The sequence below is a fragment of the Dreissena polymorpha genome, chromosome 5 (assembly GCF_020536995.1).
Source record: "Dreissena polymorpha isolate Duluth1 chromosome 5, UMN_Dpol_1.0, whole genome shotgun sequence".
Taxonomy (NCBI): Eukaryota; Metazoa; Mollusca; class Bivalvia; order Myida; family Dreissenidae; genus Dreissena; species Dreissena polymorpha.
Window position 1 is genome coordinate 7,217,647 of NC_068359.1, and position 15,418 is coordinate 7,233,064.

General features: G+C 35.7%; 1 protein-coding gene across 2 annotated transcripts in view; it reads right to left on the bottom strand.

The window, feature by feature from the left end:
- The window catches only part of LOC127831689 (uncharacterized), an 85,851-nt gene that overhangs the window by 48,387 nt on the left and 22,046 nt on the right, over nt 1-15,418 (bottom strand). Inside the window, exon 1 of one of the 2 annotated variants that reach the window (XM_052356714.1) lies at nt 4,812-5,355. The exons of the other annotated variant lie outside the window; for it this stretch is intronic. Coding sequence (XP_052212674.1) covers nt 4,812-4,876 — 65 coding nt within the window. The 5' untranslated portion in view covers nt 4,877-5,355. Of the gene's footprint in view, nt 1-4,811; nt 5,356-15,418 lie in introns of those variants that run through there. 2 annotated transcript variants of the gene reach the window in all.

A 15,418-nucleotide genomic window follows, 5' to 3' on the forward strand; every position in this document is an offset into this window, starting at 1 on the left:
AATAATTAGTCTCAGCCCATTTATGCCTAGCGTCTAGAAAAAGGCCTTGGCAAACAGCGTAGATGCGGCGTCTCCTCAGGGTCTGCGCTGTTTTCTTAACGGAATTTCTGTAAGAAATATTCTAAAGATAGAAATAAATATACTAGACATCCCTAATTTTGGAAATAAATTGATCCGATTGAGAAGGATGGGAGAGTCCACTCGGCATAAATGGGTTAAAGCTTACTTCACAACAAACCATAAGCAAAGCCATTTAAAAACTTTGATAGATACAGGCTTTAAAGTATAACTCACAAAAAAGAAAACGTGCCAACCCTTGGAAATTGTGTATTTAACATATGTTATTTTATTATAATGTTATTCAATAATGTCTTCATTTAGAGAAATACTACCATAACCCTTTACCAGTTAGATACGTACTGCGATGCTTTAGTATTTCCTCATAAAATTTCCTTTAATTTAGGACCTTTCTTACTAGATTTAAGTATTAAAGGCTTCATTTCCAACCCTCAGATACTGATTAGCAGCAATCAGCATACAACCTGAACAGCCTATGAGTAACTCGCAGTCTGTTCTGGTCTTATGCTGTTTTCGCATAGCCATTTTCACTTTGCTTCAGAGTGGGAAAGGGTAAAGTAATCTGATTAAAGCCAATAAAAATGGTTTGTTTCTTGACAAATTCACCATCCCTTACGTATGTTCGGTAAGGGAACCATTTAAAAACAGCTTACTAATATGCACTGATGTGCTGCATTTCCAACATGGCCCGTACTCACCAACACATTATAAACCTAAATTCTAAAATAAAGGATATACATTGATATTACATTTATTTTCTAAATTATTTCAACCAACAAATCCAGCGATCATTTGACCCATATTCCGCAATCCCGAATAGTTTTTTATTTGTGTTTATGTGTTAAAAAATATTTGCAGTGTATCACTTTTAATACTGGAAATCAAGACTCGCGCACGGTTTCGGCTTGCATCACCGGTGTCACAAAGATTATGAAATGAGGCCATTACATTTTGTTGCTTTGCATAAATGTCGCATCGTATAATATGCTATTCGTTAAAATTCTGCACTGACCTATAAACGCCAGCAATTCAATTACGGTATACACTCTTAAATGACATAAGTATTCGTATCAAATTATAAATAGTTTGTCATGCAATATGCATTTCAAAAATGCATCAAAAACACACCTTTGAGAAATGTTGCCTTCTCGAAACGGAAGTCAATAATTCAGATACTGTTACAAAAAAGAACAAAAACAATTGATATTATATTTAATAGAAAATATAGTTGTTTAAATGAATGTCGCGATCGAGGACATGCAAGCGTTTGTCAAATGACAACAAAATTTTGACACCCTAATCCTTTGCCTTGCGAGTGACAGAAAGCCGAATGCATCCCCCCCAGTTACCGAGGCCGTGAGAAACTCGAACGTTTGGAGCCGCAACTGTGTCGAGTGTTTACGTGTGTTTTTGAATTTCGAGGTTTATGATGTCCTTTCTTGCCCATATGCCACATTATGTGCGAACCTAGAGTGTGCATTAGCAATCCGACCTAATTAACTTATAAAACTTACGAACGTTTGGGCAAATTTTGAATTATAGCTGCATATTCCAGCTATTCAAATGTTATTCAAAGATTTTCAATGTTAGTGTGGTATTGTATTATTTGGGGAAGCCGGAGCATCCGGAGGAGAACCCCACATGTCCGGTATGGTGACCACCAATAAAACCCACGTGCTGCCGGGAACGGACATTGAACACGGGTCGCATAGGAGAGAAGCGAGTGTACCAACCACTGCTTTAGTCGGATAGCAATCTCGTGTTTACAAGAATGCAAACGGATAAAATAATTCAAGCAATTTAATTAGCCCCCCCCCCCCTCAAATGTATTTCATTGTAAAGCGCCTGCGCCAAAAAGCGACATCAGATCTTGTCGTGTCTCATCTTACGTAATGTTACATGTTTAATGACAAAGAAAACAATAAGAATTAATTTATTAAAATCCAGGTCCTTTCTTTTTTTAATTACAATTCGCTCCGTCTTTTGTAAAGATCAAGGATAGACGCTGCACACCTTTGATCAAATAAGGGAGAAACCTGCAACATGTGCAGTTCACATTTAGCATGAACGGAACGATTATGGTACATAAGAGCAATACGACCTGAAAGACGTTTCCCAGCTGGTCGATCATCTTGATTGTTATAGATCAATTTACAAGAGTTACATCGTCGTGTGTGAATTGTTTTGAACAGTACAATTTTGTATCTCGATTTTTTTCTGTAACGTAACTTTATTATTATGTTAAAATATTTTTGAACGATTGCCCTTTCTTAAAGACAAGGAAGTCTTTCGCAATGTCTGATTTGATTTAATTAACGCCAACGGTCACCATGTTATCATTAACTATCTATGTAATTGTGGCTTATCAACGCGTAGTCCGTATTATAATGACTGGCGCATATTACAGAGTTTTAAATAAGAATTCATACACGTGGAATGCAATGACTCGAGTTACAAAAGTCTTTCTTTTTTAGATATGTTCGGTAACAGCATTTGAGCGTCTAATGTAGTCATCATACCTGCATACTCTAAGTCATTGAGTTTTAAGTTTGAGGAATACCAGATACATTTTAAATGGATGCCCGACGTGTCTTATACAACACCAAACCCTCTCCCTCCAAAATCGCTTGTGTGCGCATTGAGTTTAGTTTATTAAATTTTGCACTTTTAATCTGATGAAAAAGTGATCTTGTCAAAAACCTTCATTGGCGAGTCGATTAAATTCAACAACTACATTAACGCTGGATTTATTTCTTTGTGATCATCAAACTGCTTAAGCGCACCATACGCCGCAACGGAAGGTTTTGAAAAGACACAATAATGAAAAGGGCTAATATTGGTTTAGCCACTTGGGTCAGTTAAAGGGTCAATCACGCCTTTAATCGACCCCGCTCGCCACCTTTTCAATCTTCTACGGTGTCACTTGGTGTCGGCCATTTAATGCATCACGTGACTCGATTTATTTACCCATAATTAGTGTAGCTAAATGGCCACCGACGAAGAAGGATGTGGGTTTTTAACTACATGTATTAAATGCAATAGTAAAGCATGATCGGATGCGCCTATATTAACCGCATAGAGCGCTGCACCGATTGCGAAACTCGATTTGATATGAGTTTGATTCAATCAACATTAAGTTTGATGTATCCGGTCAATTAATGTTTTCCTCATTTATGTCCGTTTACTGTTTGTAATGAGGGAAAATGATGAGTCACGGACTGCGGTTTAGTAAAATGCCTTATTTTTTTTTATTAAAAAGCTTTATTTTGGAATAATAACAGTATATGTATTGCCTTTTAATCCGCTCACTTTCCAGCCATATTAGCAAGAAAGTTACTGGCGTTTATTTCATAGTAATATTCGCTCTATATCTCAACTTTACTCCCTGCGAAATTTCTTAGCGGGATGACCTAATGAGGGCTCCACTAAGAAAATTTGCAGGGAGTAAAGTCGAGATATAAAGCGAATTTAAATACGAAACAAACGCTAATCAACTTTTAACTGATATGACTGGAAAGTAAGCGTCATTGACAAAAGAAACAAGAGCAATAAAGGGTATAAAACGGCAAAAAATAACTGTCTCGGCATGGACGTCGCCATCTTGACTATCACGTGATTACCCTCTCTTACTCTACCGCGATTAATGATGAAATATATGTTTAAACGATACATATTTTAGTTCAGTATAGATAAAATAAAAATTAAATGCTGAAAAACATCTGATCATAAATCGTGATAGTTTCGGTGTTGCTGTTCAGAATTTAAATTAAGTAATTTTTATAATCGTTTGCTTAAGTCAAAACTATTAGTAAAAGGATGGGTAAATTAGAAGTTATACACACTATACCTGTTCGTTATTCCAATAGATCCAATTTTAGACTTGAACTTTCCCGATTGTATATAAAACATGTTGTAAACAGTTATATTAAAATAAAAGCATCTTTATATACGTGCAGTGATATTGTATTTTTGCAAAATCAACTACATTTCGGACAAGCCTATACGAAACAAACAAAAAAGAAAACAGAAAAGCCTTGTCAATAATTACGTCTAAACACATAATAACACTCTACTTTGGTTTTCAAGGTATGGTTTTTATAAGGACACATGATAGCCGTATACGATGGTATTTTTCACATATCATATTTGTTGCAGATGCAATTTTAGTAATTGTTAGTTATGCACTGGCGGACAGATGTTTTAGCCAGACATAAAAAGTACAATAGCCGGTATTATTTTTACAAAAGGATGCGTTTTATATAAGGAAAAAGAATTTCCCGAAAAAGATGTTTTAGTCATTTTGAAGGCATCTATTGACGAATACTTTCATCATACATGCACATCTCAATAACCCAGACTAGTTTGGAGTGTTAGTATTCAGAGAATTTGCCTTTACGATAGTGTTTTATTCAAATGTATATCGTTCTTACAACTTTGAAGAATTGACTTGTCACATTTTGGTGTTAAGACCTTAAAAATACTGATCGAGTATAATCGAAATGTATAATTAAATTGAAAATCAAAATTTGGATGAGATAAATATTCATTTTTGAAAAAAAAATACGGATAAGACTTGCAAGTTAAAATAAAAATAAGGTTGCAGTGAAAACGCATTTTTCAAAGAAACGACTTTTGAGAAAGATTCCATTGCATAGCAAAGTTGTTGTCCAAGCTATAAACAAACGTGGCAACGTGCATGCATGCAATATATTTATCTACGTATATAAGCGTACCCGTCTCCTGTTTTACACTTCCATTTCAAATGACCTTGACTCAGAGATGCGTCTGCCAGCTTCATTAATCCAGAATTCCTCCACTGTTTGGGACACAATAGTAATTGTCGATCATACTTCGTACATAATCCACAAAATAACCTACAGCCTCTTCAGTAGTATAGTGGACAAACAAGCATTTCGGTGTTCTTGCAATATCGTTGTCGGCATTTAGAACGCTGTTATAATACTATTATGATGTTTTTAAATCTTTTTTGCTCATTCGTTAAACATTTTTGTTTAAACCAACAACTGACCTCTCAGCAGTCATAAATCGCTTAAACGACTTTAATCCAATATAGCGAACGTTCACGGTTTCAGTGTATCCAATACCATGATTACCTCGCTCTAATAAAACACAGTTCAAACTGTTCAAACGTCTTTAATATCGGCACGCAAAATCTTTCACATAAATAAAACAACTATAAACTTAACAGCATCGCACATATGTTGTTTTCACAGATGCTTCACAATTCGAAATATTAATTGTTTGCATACATACTATGCATTAAAAGGTCCTGCAAAATAACTAAAAAGGAAATCGCATAATTCATTCGTGTTTAAGTTAATGGTATGAATAAATGAGTCTCAGATGTTTTATGACAAGTATGCACAAACTAAAATACGAATACAACATGTTTATCATGTATTAAAAAACTTGCCACGGTAATTCTTTAAGGTACAGGTCAGGAAATAATACATTATCATATATGACAGCGTAATCGTGTTTTAGTATATATAAATATATTAAGTGTAATCCTTTCGCGCATTTCGTCAAATCTTTGCCGTCATGATTCGAAATAAATGACTCTATTAAACACTGACACCAAGTCGGTCTTATCAATATCTAAATCCTTGTGCGCTTCATTTAACGATCTGCACCGAACATTTTTCGAACCTCTTAATACCGTAATCATACAACGATGTACGGCGGATCGGTAGAGTAAGAACGTGTGTGTATTGTTATATAAGTATGTTTACAGAAAGCTCAAAATACACTATGTAATTGTCGAATTAACCAACTTGAAAACAATAAAAGTGTATTAACCTTTACTCGATTGAAACTTTAGATGTATATGTGCTTTTTGGTCATTTATGATTCTTTAAACTAAAATTGTTGCTCCAACTTGTTGAATCACTTCTAAATCCCAATCGTCCTGTGTTGTTACAATCCTGTGTATTTATAGTATAGACATTTACTAAAGCGTATGATATTTTTATCAAACATTTGCACTGTTTCTACAAATTCTAACGATCAAATTTTATCAAACATATATAACACAAAAAGAACGGTACTCCATGCATATAAACACACTGCGACGTTTTTTTTACGCGTGCATAGTTTCATCTTTCCACTATACAAGTAACTATTATTCCTTTTAATGCCAATTCCTTTACCTTATACAAGATCAGTATTTAATGTTAAGTCCGGGTTCGCATAAAAAGCGTGCTCAAATGCACTCAGCTAATAACGGGTGTCACTTTATAATAAATTGACACGAAATGTCTTGGCTGATCATATTTAATCTCTCAAGCTATCGCGGGAATGTAAGCCAAAAATCAGACATTATGAACTTTGATGGTACTTAAATATCCCAAATCGCGACGATAGTGAAAGAGGAAAACGGCGAACAAATTAGAATTCTTATAAAAAAAAACATCGTCTCTTCACAAGCGTAAGCATTCCTTAAGCTCTCCACAAATGTGCCTCTGAGCACTGTATAAATAAGATTATTTTGCTTGAGTTTTTATAATATTTCTTAAGTGTGTTTTAGTGCAGATTTACACATTCCCGCGATGCATCGCTATTACAGTACCCGACCATCCTTAACGCAAAGTTTTGATGAATACAAAGAATTCAACGGGGTTTTATCTGTCATCAACGAAGATGACTGAGTTGCGGTTGCAAAATACTTAATCACAATGTGGTAATAAAATGTAAAGGTGCAAATAATGCACTGAAATAGCCGAATGAAACGGCATCAGCATCGTTGTCATTGTTAGCACCATCATCGCTTTTGTGAGCAATCTCGCCAACATATTATAGCAGCAACACCATCAACGTATGATCTTCCTCGTGGGAATCATCATCATCACCAGCAACACAATAAACAATAATAAATTATGTAATGAGTATTTTTAGCGAACAAAACATCAGTGTTAACAGAAGCAGCACTGAGATATTCATCGGCAGCATAAATTCAACGCATTACAAAGAAAATACCGTCTTTCCATCGAATTTCTATTCTCAGAATCTTCATGAATTGTATGCAGTACCTTCTGCGAATGGAGCAGCTTGGACAAATAAGTAATTTAATAAAACAGTCTTCAGGAATTTTAACAGAAATGGCAACTACTATTCTTAAAGGAGAACAGACAAGTTCAGACTTAAAAGGCTTATTTTATAAATGAATATAATATAATAACATTGAAATAAAAACACAAAAAAACGATATAGTGCTAAAAAACGATGATTTTGATGATCGTTAATTTCCGTAATGCGTTCGGCACTTTCCGCCACCATTTTCCCTGATGACGTAGTCGTGAGACAACTGCGCATGACCCAGAACGACCTTCATTAATTGTTATTTACGCACTGAAGCTTGCAATTTTCCCACAAAGCTTCAGAGTATAAAGAACTGTGTTTGTCAATTACTAGCATTAAAACAATTTTCAATCTAGACTGTGTTGATTTCCATTAGATTTGTAACGTGACATTTAGGATTTACCTATTTGTACGATGGTGCAGTGTGTAGCGTTTGGCTGCAACGCTCGTCACGAGAAGGGGACAAAAGGATTCTTCGGCTTTCAAGATATCCAAAGTGTGACAGGGCTGGACAATCGACGTTTTGTTTTTAAGTTCTTGAATGTAACCTTTTTAAATAGCCTTTACTGTGAGGTGTGTTATTATTTACACGCGCCAATTTCCCATTCGATCGCAATCGTTTGTTGATGACAGTTGATGGCAGTAGATGAATTATGCAAATATCTTTGTCTTTTTCATCTGCATTTGTCAATTGTTCATATCATCTTGTAATTGGGCTGTCCATTCATTGATTTGTACGTATCCTTACTATATTTCTGTTTGGAGATTGACATTTATTCAGTCCGAGTAAAAATGGCAACTTGTCTTTTCTTACTCTTTTAACGATCACTATATGCATATATTTACACCTAATTCGTAACTGACAGTCAATCTAACATCACAGGCTTTTGACTTTTCTGCATTTGTTGCGGAAAGTCGTACAACCAAAAATATGTTCTTTGTTTATAGTAAAATCAACATGCTAGTTGAATAATAAACAGTGTCAGTGGCAGTTCTCAACCCATTTATGCCGAGTGGACTCACCCATCCATCTAAATTGGATCAATTTATTTCCAAAATTAGGGATGTCTAGTATATTTATTTCTATATTTAGAATATTTCTCACAGAAATTCTTTAAGCTAACAGCGCAGACCCTGATGAGACGTCTCATCTGGGTCTACGCTGTTTGCCAAGGCCTTTTTTCTAGACACTAGGCATAAATGGGTTAACCATAAAAAGTGTGATGGACTTAGTAAGTTAGTATGTCCATAATGCACTTGCATAAGTTTTAAAAACAATTTTGAGTTCATTCTTGTTACATAAAAAAGTTGACTTAATTTGTGATTTTAAAGTTATATATTTTTTTTTTGAATTTAGATTGCATCTGGCAGCCCTGCATTCAGTTTAGAATGCACACAGAAAACATGCGGAGACCAAGAACGGGGAAAGCGCTACAGAATTTCGTATCCGAAGTATAAGGCGGGGCACCATGTCGTAAAACCTGTTAAAGAAGCCTGCAATTATGGTAATAGTCCTTCTAAGCACAATAGAAAATTGCACCAAACAACGTACCCTAACCCTTAACACCTAACAACTAACGCAATACCTAATAATCCATGTTATCCAATATATTTCCTAAGTATAGGGGGCTACTGCCCCCAAACCCCCGCTTTGTCGATAGTGGTAAACAACTGCTTACCGGTAAAGTGCAATCTAGCCGCATTCTAATATACATATAATGCGAAAACCTTGTAATTACAAATGGCCAGCTTGACTGTTATTCAAATGTTTTTGGTTTTTTATAATAAATGTGTATTTTCTTTATTGTTTAATGTACATATTTGTAACAATGCATATGATTGGTTTTGAATGAGTACAATATCAATCATTGATAAATATTTCAGATTATGTCACCGAGCTCATGGCTGAATTGCTGCAATTGAAAGAACAATCAAGAGCAGCCGGACTATGAGACAGGCTTCTTCCGTTCTGTTCTCTCCTCCACCTTTGGCATCTTCTGCGAAGAAAATTTTAAAGACTGAAGCAGTGCAGTTTCAATTGCTAGGTTCAATTAGTTTCAGAAATTGAACCAAATTGACATGCCATTTTCCATGCAGCTATGCCTAAACGGAGAGGCGCAGCACCCTATCACCCCGAGGTCCCACCCTGGAACCAGAACATTCCCTTTTTATAATCTGATCATATTATTATACTGGATATTTTATTTGAAGTTTCAATAAATTCATTAGATATTCACAGGGAAACTATTGTATATAAAACATGTTGTGAACAGTAATATTAAAATGAAAGCATCTTTATATACGTGCAGTGATATTGTATTTTTGCAAAATCAACTACATTTCGGACAAGCCTATACGAAACAAACAAAAAAGAAAACAGAAAAGCTTTGTCAATAATTACGTCTAAACACATAATAATACTCTACTTTCTTCTACAGGAATTAAAACAGAAATGGCAACTACTATTCTTAAACATTCCGTTACATATGATAGTTTGCATGACAAAGCACAGACCTGTGACATTGTCCTTATCCAGTTCACTTTCTAAATGCCGAGAATCGGGTTGATGTAACTATCAGATTTCTCCGCATATATCGTATGTTTGTTTATTTGAGTCATTAGTGTGTTTTTCTAGGGTTCCTTTTTCAAGACTGAGCTCATTTGAGAGAACGCTCCCCGAGTGGGCATCGAACCCGTGACCCACAGATCTCTAGACAGACACCTTATCCATTACGCCACGGCGAACTATATATAAGTTTTTAATAATATGTAAAAGATTACGACGGAAATAAGTTAACATTTAGTTCGAACCCAAAGCGCGATTTATTGCGTAAATCTGGAATACTTGCGCCGGCACGTGTTTTAAATTTTGTTCCGTCATAATAAAACAGTGAACGACTAATTTAACCAACAAAGGCGCAGTCTAGGCCGACTTCAAAGTGAGCTTGGAAGATTTATGTTTTCGAATTCATCATCGAAATCGCAAACCGTGTTCGAACATGCACTAAAGCTCCTGATTTTTATTTCTTAATAATAGAGGGACCATCCATCGGATTAATTTGGCAATCTTTCGGAGCATAGAGCCTTGTTCATGCGGCGAAAATACATTTTTAACACCGAACGTAACGCGAACGTAACGATGGTATTCTTAAAATAGAACCCCAGTCTTCGAAAAAGCATATTTAATATAACAGCGCTTTGGAAATGTGCCATTCGTTCATAGAGGCTTAGACAGAATTGCATTTTACAGGTACTAATAACCAATTAGTCGGAGTCGTTATGTTCTCGATTATTGCTAAACGCTGCAACTCATGGCGCGTACTGTATTGCCTGAGTCAGTCCTATGAAAGAATATAACAGGAAAATAGGCCGCTGGAAGAAAGGCGCTAGTCTACACTAAAATATCGATGAGTGACGCACAAAGCTTGCACTTGGCTTGGGTTTCGCTACATACAAAATAGAAAATGTTATGGTTTACAAACAACAACAACCATAACTCTCATGTTTCTAGCGTAAATTAATATTGAACAATCAAATATGTATATGCATAGTCCTCTTTGGCAACAATTAAGTAAGCAAAACGTATAAAGATCCCAAACGATATATTCAATAACACTGTTGGAATTATAGTATGTACAATAATAATAGCGTTGTGTGGGCGTTCATATTCTTAGTGGTGACACCTTTTGTTAAGGGTTCATTTGATTGACACTATTTGTTTAACTAACATATTTGGCCAGACAATGTTGTCGCATCTTTCACTCGTACGGGATAGACGACTTTTAAACAACTGTACTCTTAAATCAACAAATTGCACACCATGCCATTGCGTCTAAACGTCAAGACACAATTTTGATCAAACATCCAGGACGGACGACAAAATCAACACGAAGTGCAGACAGATGCCCGAATGCAGCAAACCAAACATTCGCTATTTTCTTTTCAACCGATACGAATCGAAAATTCCCAACCGCCATCCCGCCAAAAATACGAAAAATCAACACGTGTTATGTAACATTGCAGTCGCAACATAATGCGATACTACATCTAAACCAAACATTAGCGCTGACAGACAATGTGTCAAACCGTATGTAAACGCTTTTGTTACTGTGTTATATTGTAGCATTTTAAACAGTTGGTACATAACCAAAACAATTATACAGAATATAAAACTGTGAAAACGGGGTTTAATGCATGTGCTTAAAGTGTCGTACAAGATTAGCCTGTGCAGTCCACACAGGCTAATCATGGACGCAACTTATTGCAGAAACTTGATTTTCGCTAAGAAAAGATACTTTCTTGAAACAAGAAATACAATAAAAGCGGAACGTGTCGTCCCTCATTAATTTGGACGACTCTTTACGCACATGCATAAGCCCTGTTTTTCCTGTTTAAAATATTATAAAAGTGTCGTCCAATATTAGGGAAATCTGGGACGACTCTTACAAAAACGAATTAAACCCTTTTTGCACAGAGTACGGCCAAAGTCAATTATATTCTTTACAACTGGCCCATGTGAAAAGCTCTTGAATCAGGCTTAGATTGAAAGCTCAACGCACAGATTTATTCGCAATATGCTGCATAGAGGAATGTATAACACTTAGCGCAACTGTATCGAAGTTGTCATCTAAATGCAGAATTATTCTTCAAGGTATCGCTTTCGCGCTAGGATAACATGGTTTTATTGAGGCCAGCAATACCAAGTTCATATCGGTGTGATCAATCTGGTATTCACCAGCTAATAAAAAAAAGAAGACGATCCTTATTCTAAAAAAAATGGGACTTAATGCATGTGCTTAAAGTATCGTCCCATATTAGTCTTTGCAGTCATCACAGGCTAACCAGAGACGACTCTTTCCGGCAAAAACTTGATTTTCGCTAAGAGAAACTTCCTTTAAACAAGAAATACAATAAAAGCGGAACTTGCCGTCCCTCATTTATTTCGGACGACTCTTTACGCACATGCATTAGCATTGTTTGTGTGACAGGTAAAGGCAGGTGTAAGGGGCTTTATGCACGTGCGTAAAATGTCGTCCCACATGAGTCTATGCAGTCCGCTTGCATGGTATTGTTTGTTTGAAGGAAGCATCTTCTTAGCCAAAATCCGATTAAGTCGGAAGGTGTCGTTCCTGGTTTGCCGTGCGGACTGCACAGGCTAATTTGTGACGACACTTTACGCACACGTTATAACCTATTTTTTACCGAGCGATGTTCACATATGTCGCCTACTCGGGTACACCGCATAGGAACGATGCTGGTGGTATATTAAAACGCGGTTATGTCACCTACAAAGGCGTCAATAACTGCTGCAAAGACTCTGACCTCCGTAATTATCGTTATAACAAAACCATTAAAATGTAATTCATGCTCTTGGCGAAATACTGAAGAGAAAGACCATTACTTAAGGCACATTAATCGGCTACTTAAACGCATTGGAAGAATGAGATGTCCTTTGGGGATACGTGCATTTTCTCACAATGCGAGATATAAGTGGTTTTTTGCCATATAGAACACCTTTTTAACCACAATGCCGCCAAACTGATGACAAAAGAAAATCTCATAAAAACAGGTTAACATGTCATAGCAATTTCAGCCTGTAAGGTCAAGTCTGCTTAAAAACCACAATGTCGTTCTCAATTCGGAAATAAGATTTGATAATTTACATTATAAAATGGAGATAATTCCTGTAGTTGTATTATCAGTTGTCAATAACTCTAAATAATATAAGGTGATGTAGTTGATGTTGGCTGTACCCATATTATTAGTCCATTTTGTACCTATTTACGTTAACATAAAGAATACAATAGAACTGTCGTGGTAGGAATATAAGAGTTAATGATCACAGAAAAAGCATGTTCTAAAGATGTTGTTTTTATGAATAAAAAATTGACTTGGATGGTATTTAATATTCTTTAGCATAGGCGTTTAATTTACAACATAAGCATGGTAAATTATAAAACAAGCAGTATGTCTGGGGCTGTTCGAAAAAAAATGCTTTACGACAGCCATTGGAAAGAATGTTTCATAATGTTCACCGTTTTGTCACCAGGTGTCGTTTAAACTTGCATTTTAACATAAATCCTGAAATTGCGCATCCCACATTCCCTTGCGGAGGTAGTGTGATGGCATAATTAGCAACCTTTGTTAACTGTTTACGCACTAATCTTGAGGTGTAAAACCGAACATCAGCTTTTCAAGAATGCTGGTCCATTTTATTTTACTTTAATCTTTATGTGACAGCCGACGCTTTTCAGATTGACAATCTATTGCCGAATCATGCACTTTTATCGGCACGTTTTTGGGGTTTTAAGTTCAAATTTCAGACTGAAACGACGAAGAATTGTGTCGCTGTTGATAAACACCTTGCTATGCAGGTTGAACACTGTTTTTCAAGAGCAATTTTCACATGTAAAACAGAAATCAAGTGCCGCAGACGCCTCTGTCGTTGTTGCTTGTGCTGTATTACATATGCTGTTGCTTGCGTTGTACTACATATGTTGTTGCTTGTTTTTAATGGTATGCATGTATGTGTAACGATTTGACCCTGTTTTTACACTATTTCATGTCATGTATGTGTAACGATTTGACCCTGTTTTTACACTATTTCATGTCATGTATGTGTAACGATTTGACCCTGTTTTTACACTATTTCATGTCATTTTTATGTCATAATGATCTGATGAATCAACGTAGCCTGATTATTCCGCACCCGCAAATTTCAGAAGTATATTTCCGAATTGAAAAAAAACTTTTAGGTTGTTACTTTTTTTAGAACTTGTGTCAAAACTAATTTAATCATGAATAACTAACATTAACAATACAATTAAGTGATACGATAATAAAATTAAATAACGCATCAAGAGTAAAGTGTTTAATTTCATTTCATACTGTTGTTGTTGTTTTATTTGTATTGATATAAAACACATTGCTGAGCTTTTCATAATTTTATTTTATGAAATGACCAAAAGTACATGCATGTTTTGTTGCTTGTGTCTTGTGCTATCTTTTTTGCAAGAACTTTCGAGACGACCCTCCTTGGTTATACACGCAAACCTTGAAATAACTGTTTATAATCAAACGCATTTAAAGGTCACCGAACTAGTCATTCATAAGATCAAGGTTACAATATACTAAATCTTTTTGGAAGTGCAATGCTATACCCTCTAAAAAATGGAACGTCATTTATTTGAAGACACACTCCTCTGTATGGGCACTTGCCATGACTTTATTTTTGAATATTTCTGTGTGCATGTGGTAGGGAAAACATTGTTGTATACTACAGATTCAGTGTTTTGCTTATAGGTTGGAGACTACATGCGATTTTGACAGATGGCGGGATACCCTCATCAACTGCAGATCAGCCGGTAAAAAGGTGGCCTTAAAACAGTGACCGTTGATTCGCGTCGAGTTCTTTCTTACATACTGCATGACCTATCTTTTTTATTGTTTAAATCAATTCGGCTTGGCATGCTCTTTAAGAAAAGGTATGGGTATGGGGGTGTCTACGCGCAAAAGTTTGACTTTATTTTTCGTTGAAGTTGTTGGTTTTACATTGAATTTGTTAAGGAAATCTTTTGGTATATTGTGACCTCAAGAAACATGAGACAAAGGTATTCCTGGTGTCCGGTTAATAACCACTGATTTAACCTACGGGGACAATTTTCGCCAGCTGTCTGCGTACTCCGAAACCAATACAATTACAACTGCAAATTGTTTCGACCTTTGAGTTTAGAATAGCCGATCGAGATTGGAATAGCTTTTTTCTAATGCTAATGATCAATTAATCTACGAAGCCAATCTGATTTACACTGTGCGTGGTGCGCTGAATTAAAGGTAAAATGCTAATTACCCTCGTAATTTATTAACATTTGTCAAATATTCGTTTATGAGTCAAAACGTTTTGCGTCCCTAAACAGTTGTAAAGGTTATGCCGCACGGTCCCGCTATCTTAAGAGAGATGTGGAGTCAAAAATGTTGTATAATGTCGGAACTATGTCTTAGTTAAATTTTTAAAGCTACCGGCGTTGGACAAATTTGTTTTACACATATAAAATAATTAAATACCATGGAAACTTAAAAAATATCAAGTATTCTTAAGCATAAAATAGATAGTAAATGTCATGAAGTCGCATTAATTTTTATCGCAATATCTCTGGCGTAAAGAAGATTTTCTTTCATATATAACAGTATTGTCGAAATCATCATAATCAGCAGCGGTTGCAGCAGCAACTGCAGCATTTAA